Raw genomic sequence first — 12110 nt, forward strand, 5'->3', positions numbered from 1 at the left:
ACAGGTGCCACGCTCACCTGGTCAAGCTTGGCCCGGGGCACGTTCTGCTGGTGGTAGGCGAGGATGGAGTCTGCCCGGCCCTGCAGCACTGCCTCCGCAGCCCTGCATGGAGTGGGGACACCAGCAGCTCAGAGAGGTGAGCAGGAGGGAGCCCCACCCTCACCCACCCCACCCTGCCCCTACACAGGCTCCCTCGGGACCCCAGGCTGAGAGGTGCTGGGCAGAGAGACTTAGCCTGCCCACCAGGCACTTACGTGTTGGCCAGGTGGGTGGTGAAGACATACACGAACTGCGAGGGAGGCTTTCCGGAAACGCCCCCGCCCCCACCCCCAGGGGCATCAGGCCGAAGGCCAGGAGGGGGGCCGTGCGGGGCGCCTGGCACGTTGCTCTCGCTGAGGGGCAGTTGGGTGGTTTGGCCGGGACCCAGCTGTGGGGCCGCCATGGCTGGGTCTGCTACATTACAATCTGCAGGAGGAAGGAGGAGAGGGAGAGGAGCTAAGCGGTGCAGACGCAGGAAGGACCAGCTGATACCCCTTCCCACTGCTACTCTCAGCCTTATAGCTCCTGCCTACAGGAACATCTGGGGTTTTCATCAGGTGGCTTTTCAGGAGTGCTTGCTTTAGACTAGTTATTTGACCAGGATGGCAAGAGTGGTGACCATGTGGAGAGCAGGGACAGAGAAAATGTGTCCTTTCCACAGGCTCCCACGGGCCTGAGATTCTGCTGGGGACTTAACAGGTGTGATTTCCTCTCATCAACATACCCCGGGAGGAATGTGTCACACTCCGCTTTACAAAGGAGGAAAGAAGTTCCTCACCCACAGTTACACAGCCAGCTAGTGCAGAGCCAGAACTGAACCCAGGGCAGGGATTCCAAAGCCCTTCTCTGAGCCCTGCTGCCCTCACATTGGGTGAGTGTATGTGTACACAGTCTAGTGACCCAGGTGGGGAGAAGCCAGAGAGGGTGCACAAGCTGATGACTCAAACTATGGATGGTTTTTCACTCCAGCCTCACCACTGTCTTGGTGATTTTATGAACCAGACATCCCTCTAAGCCTCAGTTTCTTCATCTATAAAATGGAAACACTAACCTCCTCCTTGCACAGGGGGCAGGTCAAAGATTTTTTTTTTTTGAGACTGAGTCTCACTCTGTCACCCAGGTTGGAGTGCAGGCTCACTGCAACCTCCACCACCCAGGTTCAAGTGATTCTCCTGCCTCAGCCTCCCGAGTAGCTGGGATTAAAGGCTCCCACAACCATGCCCAGCTAATTTTTGTATATATATATATATATATATATATACACACACACACACACACATATATATATATATATTTTTTTTTTGAGATGGAGTTTTGCTTTTGTTGCCTAGGCTGGAGTGCAATGGCGTAATCTCAGCTCACAGCAACCTCCACCTGCTGGGTTCAAGTGATTCTCCTGCCTCAGCCTCCTGAGTAGCTGGGATTACAGGCCTGTGTAACCACGCCTAGCTAATTTTGTATTTTTGGTAGAGATGGGATTTCTCCATATTGGTGAGACTGGTCTTGAACTCCCAACCTCAGGTGATCCACCCTCCTCGGCCTCCCAAATTGCTGGGATTACAGGTGTGATCCACCACGCGCAGCAGAAATATGTTTTTTAACAGTAAGTTTAAATCAATGTCACAGAGTAAAAAATCAATTGTAAAAACAGAGAGCCAGGCACAGTGGCTCACGCCTGTAATCCCAGCACTTTGGGAAGTAGAGGTGGGTGGACCACCTGAGGTCAGGAATTCAAGACCAGCCTGACCAACATGGTGAAACCCCATCTCTACTAAAAACACAAAAATTAGCTGGGCGTGGTGGTGGGTGCCTGTAATCCCAGCTACTTGGAAGGCTGAGACATGAGAATTGCTTGAACTTGGGAGGTGGAGGTTGCAGTGAGCCAAGATTGTACCACTGCACTCCAGCCAGGGGGACAGAGCAAGATTCTGTCTCAAAAAAAAAAAAAAAAGAGTTAGAAAAAGCTGACATACTAGAGACACTCTCAAGACAGGCCAGCTACCCTCAGCACCAAGAGAAGTTTTGTTCCACGGTCATAAACTTGACTGTAAGTCTTAGAGTGGAAAAAAAAATCTACAATTGGTCATCTACAATGGGTCTTGAGTGAGCAGGCCCATTCCCATGCCAAGAAAACAAATCCCAGTGCCTGGCCTGCAGACAGTAAGTACCAGCATTCTCAGTTAATGGGAGACAAATTGCCTGAATTGCCTCCATCAAGCCAGGGCAGTGACCACCTTCCCATGGGCCCAGTGTCAGGCTGCCCTCTTTGGATAAAGTTTCTGTGATGGACCCACCCCAAAATGGTACTGCTCTGGACCCTATCTCTCCAATTTTACATAGGAGAGCAGAGCCAGAAGTCTGGGGGTAGCTTGAGAGCTGACCTCAATGTGTGAGGGCTGATGAGGGGCTCTTGGGGACAGAGGCAGGGCTTAGTCCAACAAGAAATTTTCTAGTACAATAACAATGATAAAAGCCAACATGCTACATGTATGACCTCATTTACTCCTCGTACCAACCCTATGAGATAAATAATATATATATGTATATATTTTGAGACAGAGTTTTGCCCTGTCGCCCAGGCTGGAGTACAATGGTACGAACTCAGCTCACTGCAACCACCACCTCCTGGGTTCAAACAATTCTCCTGCCTCAGCCTCCTGAGTAGCTGAGATGACAGGCACCTGCCACCATGCCCAGCTAATTTTTGTATTTTTAGTAGAGACAGGGATTCACCATGTTGGCCAGGCTGGTCTCAAACTCCTGACCTCATGATCCACCAGCCTCAGCCTCCCAAAGTGCTGGGATTACAGGCATAAGCCACTGTGCCTGGCCTGAGATAAATAATATTTTTATAGATGAGGAAACTGAGGCCGTTTCCCAAATTTACAGAAATAACCAGGCAGCCTGATGGCAGAACTAGTACTGTTAATGTCTACTTCTATCACCCCTCCAGTAAGAACTCTTTAAGAAAATCTAAGGGCAGCCCGGGCATGGTGGCTCACGCCTGTAATCTCAGCATTCTGGGAGGCTGAGGCGGGCAGATCATTTGAGGTCAGGAGTTCAAGACTAGCCTGGCCATCATGGTGAAACCTGTCTCTACTAAAAATACAAAAATTAGCCAGGCATGGTGGTGCATGCCTATAATCCCAACTACTTGGGAGGCTGAGGCAAGAGAATCGCTTGAACCCAAGAGTCGGAGGTTGCAGTGAGCCGAGGTTGTACCACTGCACTCCAGCCTAGGTGACACAGTAAGACTCCATCTCAAAAAAAAAAAAAAAATCTAAGGGCCCGTACGAATAAAATAAAATAGTCACTTGAGTATAGGTCGCCTTGAGTATAGGATGTTGGCAATTTCTACTTTGTACTTCTCCATGTTTGCCAGGCACAGTGGCTCACTCCTGTAATTCCAGCATTTTGGGAAGCCAAGGCAGAAGGATCGCTTGAGGGCAGAAGTTAAAGATCAGTCTGGGCAACATGGCAAGACTGTCTCTACAAAAAATACAAAAATTATCCAGATGTGATGCATGCTTGAGTCCCAACTACTTGGGAGTCTGAGGCAAAAGGATCACATGAGCTTAGGAGTTTGAGGTTGGAGTGAGCTGTGATCACACCACTGCACTCCAGCCTGGGTGTCAGAGAGAAAGAGACCTTCTCTCTAAACAATAAATAAATAAAACCCACAAAGTTTCTATAATGGTGCAGTCTGGGCCGGGTGCGGTGCTCACACCTGTAATCCCAGCACTTTGGGAGGCTGAGGCGTGAATCACAAGGTGAGGAGTTCGAGACCAGCCTGGCCAGCATGATGAAACCCTGTCTCTACGAAAATTAGGCCGAGTGTGGTGGCTCACGCCTGTAATCACAGCACGTTGGGAGGCTGAGGCGCAGCCTCCCAAAGTCAGGAGATCGAGACCAACCTGGCCCACATGGTGAAACCCCATCTATACTAATATACAAAAATTAGCCAGGCGTGGCGGCGCACACTTGTAGTCCCAGCTACTCGGGAGGCTGAGGCAACAGAATCACTTGAACCTGGGAGGTGGAAGTTGAAGTGAGTCAAGATGGCACCACCGCACTCCAGCCTGAAGACAGAGCAATACTCTGTCAAAAAAAAAAAAAAAAAAGAAGAAAAGAATTAGCTGGGCATGGTGTCATACACCTGTAATCCCAGCTACTCTCGGGGGCAGGTGGTGGGGGGGAGTGGCTGAAGTAGGAGAATCACTTGAACCCAAGAGGCAGAGGTTGCAGTGAGCTAAGATTGCACCACTGCACTCCAGCTGGGGCGACAGAATGAGACACTGTTTCAAAAAAAAAAAGGTGCAGTCTGATGTGACATAAGTGAACTGGAGGTGGTGGCTATGGGGGAAGACAATTAACTCCAATTTCTATGGTCAAGAAGTTCACAGTTTAACAATCTCTGGCTAGTTTCTTTCTTTCTCTTCTCTCTTTACTTCTTTCTTTCTTTCTTTCTTTCTTTCTTTCTCTCTCTTTTTTAGAGATGGAGTCTCCCTATGTTGGCCAGGCTGTTCTTGAACTCCTGGGCTCAAGTATTCCGCCAGCTTCCGCCCCCTCAAATTGTGGGGATTACAGGTGAAAGCCACCATACCCAGCCTCTCTGGCTAGTTTCTTACATCTCTCCCTCAAAAAAGATATAAACATTGAAGGAAAAATAAATAAATAAATGTGTACAAGCTTCCCAGGGGCAGGGGTGATGTCTGGCTCTTCCCCATCACTCATGGAAGGCCAAACTATAGGCAGTTCCATAAAAGAACCAGAGGAGGAGTTGGCATCCCTCCACACCCATTCCTTGTCCTGATGACACACCCTGGGTACTTGCCAGGAGTCAATTAGAGGTTAGGGAAGGGCACCAGAGACACAGCAAAGTGGCAGTTCACACCCAGGCTTAGCAGGGCTTTGCACAGCAGAACCAACAACTGTCCAGCTCCCAGGGACGCTGGACCTTTACCGCCCTCCCTCCACTAACCAGTAGGTGGCAGCATAAGCCAGGAATTCAGGGGTAGAGGTGTAGGTGAGTGACCAGGAAGGGGGCCACTCCATTCTGCCCCATCTAAGGTCCTAGGGAGAGGGGGCCGCTGAGCCTCTGGAAAGCAGAGGAGAGGCTGTTGCAGTGTAGGGAGGGACAGAGTCTGAAAGGTGGGATGGGAGAGAAAAATCCTGGGCTCCCAGGCCCTCGTTTCTTGCCCAGGCTCAGTCCTCTCAAGTCCACCCCCGCCCCCCCCCACATCACAGGCCACAGCACCCTGGCATGTGCAGGCACTCACTGTGGGTGGCCCCAATGGGCTTGTCGTCCTCCTCACTGTCCGGTCCAGAGCACCATTCGTCCCCACTGTACGGCTGCTTCCGTTCCAGCACACAGCGTCGCTTACTCCGGGGCGCCACCTCTGCCCAAGCAGGACCGAGGAGAGAGTGAGTGCCCAGAGGCCCCAATTCGCCTACACCCAGGGTCCCTCCCAAACCCATCCTCTGGGATGCCCCACCCTAGAGAGCACTGCCCAGGCCATGGTGGGCACTTCGCCAGCCCGTGGCCCCCACCACACCACCATTTGTTTCTGATTTCTCTATAGCCCCATGCCTGTCTCCCCTCCCCCCCCAACACCAAGTACAGCATAATCCCCAACCACAACTGGTTCTAATTAGGGCTGGGGGGGGGAGGGGGAGCTGCTGCTACTCTTCCAGGCCCCAGAGCCTGCTCCCAAAGGGCTCCCACTAGCCGGGATACCAGAAGGCTCCTGGGAAGTGTGTGGGTCTGGGGTCTGCTCCTCATTCCACAGGACCTCCCTCTCCCCCTCTGGAGCTCTGACGGGGAAGCAGGAGGGGAAGGGGTCCAGAAGTCCGACCACTCTGTGTGGCCCCTGCATGGGTGGCACCATGGCCAACCCCAATCCCAAATGACCCAGTTGGTGGGTGTTAAAAGGTACCCATGCAGAAACTCTGAAGAACGAGGGATGAGGACTGGACAAGCAAGGGGCAGTGAGGTCATGTCCCAGAACATCTGAGCCTTGGACTATAGGGGATGGTAGGGTGTTAGGGATCGGGAAATGGGGTACCTTTGGCCTCCGAATCCAGGGATGGGGTCCCAGCCTCTCGCTGCTCTCCGGAGTCCACAGATACACTCCGTTCCCTCTTCACCTTGCCCTTGAGAGAGCTGAAAGGGGGCACCCCTGCCTGGGGGTTCTTCAGACTTGAGTTGCTAGGCGAGATCTGGTTGGCCTTGGCCCCATGGTTCCCCGCCCCCACGCCCTTCGAGCCCAGGTTGCAGGTGGGTCCTTGGTTCACATTCTGGTGCTGAGATTGGGCCCCGCCATTCCCTGTCTTGCCATGATTGGTCAATTTATTTTCTGGGTGCATTGGCTTGGCTGGGGCAGGGGGGCAATGGCCGCGGGGGGACAGCGGCGGGCTCCCTGGAGCTTCTCTCCTCCTGGGGTGGGGTAACCTGGGAGAAGGTAGGAGAGATGTGAAAAGTTAACCTTGCTAGGGGCTAGGCAGGCCAAGAGCTTAATTGACCCTTCCAGCCTCCCCTCATAATGGGGAAGGATGGGGGAAATGGGTGGCATCTCAAGACCACCAGCAGCTATTCCCTACCTCCTCCATGTCTTCCTCAGACAAGGGCCGAGGCCCTTATCCACCTTGGGAAGTGGAGATGGAGAAAACCCTCTACCCCCCAGCCCCCACAATTTGAATGGAAACCAGGGCCTAGAGTTGGCAGAATTCGCCCACCCCAGCCCCAACACCCATCAGCCTGCAAGCTTCTGTGGCAACCCTGCCCTCTGTATCGGACTTAAGCATCCTCTCTTCTAAGATCTGCTGTCTTCAGACTCCTTCCAAGGTCTCAGACCTCAACTCCCGTATGTCCCAGCACCAGCAGAGAAGGGCCACAGGACCTGGGGGTCACTGCACATGCCTAGCTCTCATTCCCCAGGGGCGGTGGGGAAAAGCACACTCGAGGGTGTACCCACTGGCCCAGACAGCCGGAGGGGAAGGTCTGAGGAGGGTGGCCCGGTAGGCCAGGCCGGCAGGTAGAAGCAGGAGGAAAGGGGGAGGGGAGCGGTGTGTCAAGCAGATGGGCAGTGCAGCTTGAAGCCAAGGATTCCTGCAGCCTAGGCTGCGGGCCCTTTAAGCTCCAGCCCGCTCCCCCCGCCGCCTCCCCCTCCCCGGAGACCTATTAATAGCCGCTGGAAAGATCACATCACTGGAGAGGATATTTATCCCCCCTCATTCCACACCAGCTCAGATTTATTTCAGCTCTGCTGTCCTGCTGCTGCCGCCTGGCCCTGTCTGCCGGCTTCTCCGGGGAGGGGGAGGGAGGCAGGCACCGCCCCCCACTCCAGCTCCCACCTCCAGCTAGACTGCGGCCAGAGGCCGCCTTCGGACCCCACAGTAGGGTGGGAGGGGGTCTGCTCAAACCATTTTAAGGAGGGAAGAGTTAGAAGGGACCAGAAGCCTCAGGCATAGCTGGCTGCCAGTCCCCTCTGCCCCCGGGGCCCAGGCTCTAAGGCTGGCTGCGCCTCCTGCCTCGGGCCAGACCTTCCCTTGCTAACACCCCTTTAGCCCACTGGTGGCCTGGGAGCCAGTGCCCAGGGCGGCTCCTCTCCTATAGCCAGCACAGCTTGGGCCCCATCACCACTGGACCCTTCCCTTCCCGCACTCCACACATACACACACATCCCGCCCTCCACGACACCCACACACCTTGTCTTGTTAGCCAGGATCCTCATGGCTCCCACACACAGTGGGGCTACGGCCCCTGTGCGTGCCCAGGGCCCAGCCAGGTACTCGGTACTGGAGCACGGACTGCAGCAACAAGCCCCAAAGAGAAAACTCGTGACTTGGGGAGGGGGTGTAGGAGGGGGAGGGGAGAAGGGAGGACCCAACAGCCCTGGGACTTGGGAGGTGGATAGGGTGGGGTGGCACTGGAAAAAGAGGACTACGAGATGAGATCTCGATCCTGGAGGCCGGCCCTGTCCCCATCCCTCCCGCACCTTGCCCTCAGGGGGCTTGCAGTCTCCAGCAAGCCCCCGCCCCGACGGGTGGCACAGACAGAATTCACTAAAAGGCTAGGTAGCAAAAGTGCCTCGTGGGGCGGACGTGAGGTCTGCCCAGGCCCCCTGAGGGATTCCCGCTCCCAGACGCGCCCCTCACCCAGGGTGGGGAACCCCTCGCGCCCCGCCCCCAGGGCGCTCCAGCCGTGGAGGAGGCCCGGGATGGGGGCCACGCCCCTCCCTGTTCCCAGCTCGAGGCCTAGCCCGTGCCCATCCCAGCAGGCCCGGGCGGGCAGCGAGAGGCCTGGCGGGGCCCTGGGGCTGCAGCTGGGCTCTTCTGGAGACCAGTAAGGCTGGCTCGGATTCCTCCCCGACCGCAAGAATGCAGGAGCCTCCCCTCCCCCCGCCCTGCACCCCCACCCCGCCCCCTTCGGCAGAGCCCTGGCGGGGAGGCAGAGCGAGCGAGCGACAGCCAGCGAGGCAGCGAGCGGGAGGCAGACAGGACTGCAGCGTGCTTCTCCAGGCCCCGCGCGCGGACAGATACACGGACAAGTCCCGCCAGGGGCTGGGCGCGCGCCGGCCCGGCAAGAGCTTGGCGAGCCCTGGGTGCTGCCGGCAGGGGCTCAGAGACCCACAGACACCCGAACTCTGACTCACACACACACTCACAACTCACACGTGGACAGGGAGACAAAGACACGCACGGAGCCCAGGAAGCTAGAGACGCGCCAGAGGCCAGGGAAGCGCCGGCCGAAGCGGGAGCCGCGGAGACAGACACCGGGGCTGCCCGAGGGCTGAGTGGGAACACCCGGACTCATTGAACAGATGAAAAGACTGAGGCCGGCCACAAGGGAGCCGAAGAAAGTTGAGCCTGGTAGTCACAAAGAAACACGCACAGGGCCATAGATACAGCAACAGACTTACATAAACACAGAGGCCTCACCCAACCGCCCCCAGCCCTGGCTCCCCCCTCGCCTCCCCTACCCGCCCTCCAGCAGCCGATCCCGGTCAAAGGGGAGGAGTCTTGGGCCCAGGAGCTTCGTCCCGGTGACAGGCCCGGCCAGACACCGGTGCACACTCCTGCTACTCCCTGCGGGGCTGCTGGAGGCTGGGCGGGGACCTCGAGGTGAGGGGTCCCCACCTGCCACGCTGGGAGAGTCTAACCCCAACTTAACCCTAGGGCACATTGCCCTTTGCCACTCCAGCCCTGTCTCTGGGGGAGGAAGGCTCTTGGGGGAAGGTTCCAAAGTCCAGGACTTGCCTGGGAAGCAGCCCGCCACCCTCAGCTTCTCCATCACAACCAGGAAAGAGCAGAGGCAGAGGCTGGAGTCACTGGACACACCAGGGCTCGGAGCCGGCTCCTGGCTGGCATGCGTCTCTGGCTCTCCCTTCACCTACTCGCTGATTCTCAAAAGGATCGACCCCATTTCACAAGGAAACTGAGGTCTGGGAAAAGGAAGTGATGTAACCTTGAGTCACATAACCAGTATGTGGCAGTGTGGGGTCCCTCATTCCAGACACTGCAGTGACCCACCTCGCCACCCCAGCCATGACTGTTCCCCTGAACCTGCATCAGTTAGGTAGGCTTCCCACATTCCGGCCACAGCGCCCAGGCCCCCCGTAAGCGGGCAGGGGCAGGGCAAGGGCCACTCACTACCTCTTCTGTTCACAGCCTCAAAAATTGAGGACCTGTAAGAATTTGGGAAGGGGCTATTAAAAATCCTCTCTAGTGGCCATTCAGGCCTAGGCTCCTCCCCAGAAGACTCTCCCAGTCACCCTCCTCTCCGGGACTCCACCCCCTCTCTCCCACCCCGCCGCAGGGCGAGCTGAGTCAAGCGTGGATGAGTCAGGACTTTCCCATCTCACACCTCCCCCCTTTGCCCCTCAGAAGTCTGACCCAGCTCCCAAAGACCCCTCCTCCTTCACACACTCACAGTCTCGGAGGAAGATACCTGGAAGGCCTGGTGACAGGAAGCAAAACAGCTGATCCCAGCCAGTGCAGTTTTAAAGTACCCAGTGAAGGGGGCTTCCTAGTACCAGGCCAGGAGCCCCTGGGGTGGGAGAAAGCAAAGGGATGGGGCTCTGGGAACACAACGCCTTGCCTCCCTCTTAGGGGGTAAGGTGGGGAGGAGCAGCGAGCTCACAAAGAGGGAGCAGGTGCGAGTCACCTGAGTGGAGGGCCAGGCACATACCAGGAGAGTGAATGCGCCCCGAGGAGAGGAGGCGGCTTGACAAAGGGCCTGAGATATCCATCCGTTCCCCCACCTGCCACCCCCATCCCCACCCCTAGTAACACGAGGGTAGGGGCTGGCAGCCTAAGGGTTGCTAAGGGTTAAAGTGGACCTGATCCTGCCTGGGGATGGAGCTGAGGAAGGCCCAGATGCCCAGAGCCTCCAGGTGTGACACACCGACTCTGCTCCACACAGCTACCACAGGTATGGCAGGCGTTCACACATCCAGTGGCAACCTGTCTGCTTCCAGCTGCCCCCACGTTGGGAGCCTCTGCTTGGCTCACCAGCTGGCCCACGAGTCTGACTGGCTTGCTCAAAAACACCCCAAAGAGACAGTAAGAAAATGTTTTGGAGGGTCTATGACCCTGTGCTACCAGGGGCCCCTGTGATGAGAGGGCTCAGGGCCCTGCTGGGGACAAATGAGATACTTGGCTTCTGGCTCAGGGAGATACAGTGCCTGAGACGACAGGGTCCCAAATCCCCTTCCTCCTGGGTGTCAGGACCCCTTGGTCCTCAGAAGCTCTCTCCAGCACTCAGGTCACTTCCTTTTCCTGAGGTGGTAACTCAGTGGGTGGGGAGGTCAAGGATTCTTAGCCCAGCAGGAAATCTGCTCAAGGACCAAGGTGCTGCTCTGGGACCCTCAGTGTGGGGACTTCCAGGCTCAGGGGGCCTTCCCATGGCCCTGCTTCCTAGTAGCTCTCCCCACTTCCCCCCACCCTGTGCCAAAGGAGACCATGCATATCAGCCATTTTTGCTTGGGAGATTTTCCCTGGGAGTTTCCAGCCCCACCCCACCTGCAGCCCCAGGGTAATGTCACACAACCCCAGCTCCACAGGGCCATGGAAACTGCTGGTCCCAGATCTTTCTAGTCTGGGATCTTTGAACAGGGTACTGGGGGGCAATTGGCCGTTTTGCCCATTCTGGCCCACTGTCCCTTCTGGAGCCTGCAGGGACAAGTGGCATTGCTTGGACAGGCCTGCTTCTCTTGGCTCCTACAGTCATTGTCAATGTGTCTGGGCCTTGGGAAGCAATCATGGCCTGGCACTGGGGTGCCCCCAAAGACGGCTACCCAATCCCCAGCTGCTCCCTCCCACAGGGGGAGGGGTGGAGAGGGGGTGGGGGGCACAAGGAAACAAGACAGGGCAGGAAGCCCAGGCAGGCGGCGGGCACTCTGGGCCAGGCACAAACAACCAACACAGGAAACCACAGCCCACCCCCGCCCACCCCACCCGCCCAAGGCTCTGGGAGAGAGGAGTGCCAAAAGCCTGGTACCCCAACAGAGGCAAGGACCAGGGGTTAGCCCAGGGCGAGGGAGGAGCAAGAAGCTCTCCAGTCCCTTCTCTGCCCCAGACCCTACCTGGGGAGGGGGAGAGGAAGCCAGGCTGGCAGGGATGGTGCTGCCTCTTTAAATCCACCGAAATCCTGAGCTAGGCCCAACCTAGCTCTGGTTTCACAGGAAGGAAAGGAGCTCAGGAGCCAGTAGGGCAGGCAGTGGTGGCTGGAATTAGCCCCACTGGCCCAAATATATCTGGTCTCTGCCCTCCACCCCACTGGTACTTCCTGTCCCCTGGCACCTGCACCAGGGTAGGGGTGGGAGATGGTCCAGGTGCCACTCTCTACCCAGTGAAGACTCCCATCTCAGGAGGTGGCCTGTTGCTGGGTTCACGTGGGTAGAAGATAACTTCCCAAGCCTGGGTTCCCAGAACAGGCAGAGATGGGCAAAGCATCTCCCTGTGGGCCCTCACCTGGCCTCAGTCCTCCAAGGGGTTAATCTGGCCCCTATTTAAGGGGGTAGGGGTGGCCGAGGAACCTCCTCCAAACTGCCGGGCTGCTGGGAACAATG

At 56.7% G+C, this 12110-nt stretch overlaps 1 protein-coding gene across 6 annotated transcripts in view; it reads right to left on the reverse strand.

The window, feature by feature from the left end:
• BCL9L (BCL9 like) overlaps window positions 1-12110 on the reverse strand; it is a 31152-nt gene that overhangs the window by 6810 nt on the left and 12232 nt on the right. For 4 of the 6 annotated variants that reach the window (XM_037736723.1, XM_037736722.1, XM_017523465.2 and 1 more), the window contains 5 exons: window positions 7747-7848; window positions 6105-6490; window positions 5319-5438; window positions 255-465; window positions 18-102 (listed from right to left, as the gene is read on the reverse strand). In XM_037736723.1, coding sequence (XP_037592651.1) covers window positions 18-102; window positions 255-465; window positions 5319-5438; window positions 6105-6490; window positions 7747-7848 — 904 coding nt within the window. The remainder of the gene's footprint in view (window positions 1-17; window positions 103-254; window positions 466-5318; window positions 5439-6104; window positions 6491-7746; window positions 7849-12110) is intronic. The other 2 variants (XM_017523468.2, XM_017523467.2) reach the window with 1 other exon arrangement.

The sequence above is a fragment of the Cebus imitator genome, unplaced genomic scaffold (genome assembly GCF_001604975.1).
Source record: "Cebus imitator isolate Cc_AM_T3 unplaced genomic scaffold, Cebus_imitator-1.0 Scaffold28, whole genome shotgun sequence".
Lineage (NCBI taxonomy): Eukaryota > Metazoa > Chordata > Mammalia > Primates > Cebidae > Cebus > Cebus imitator.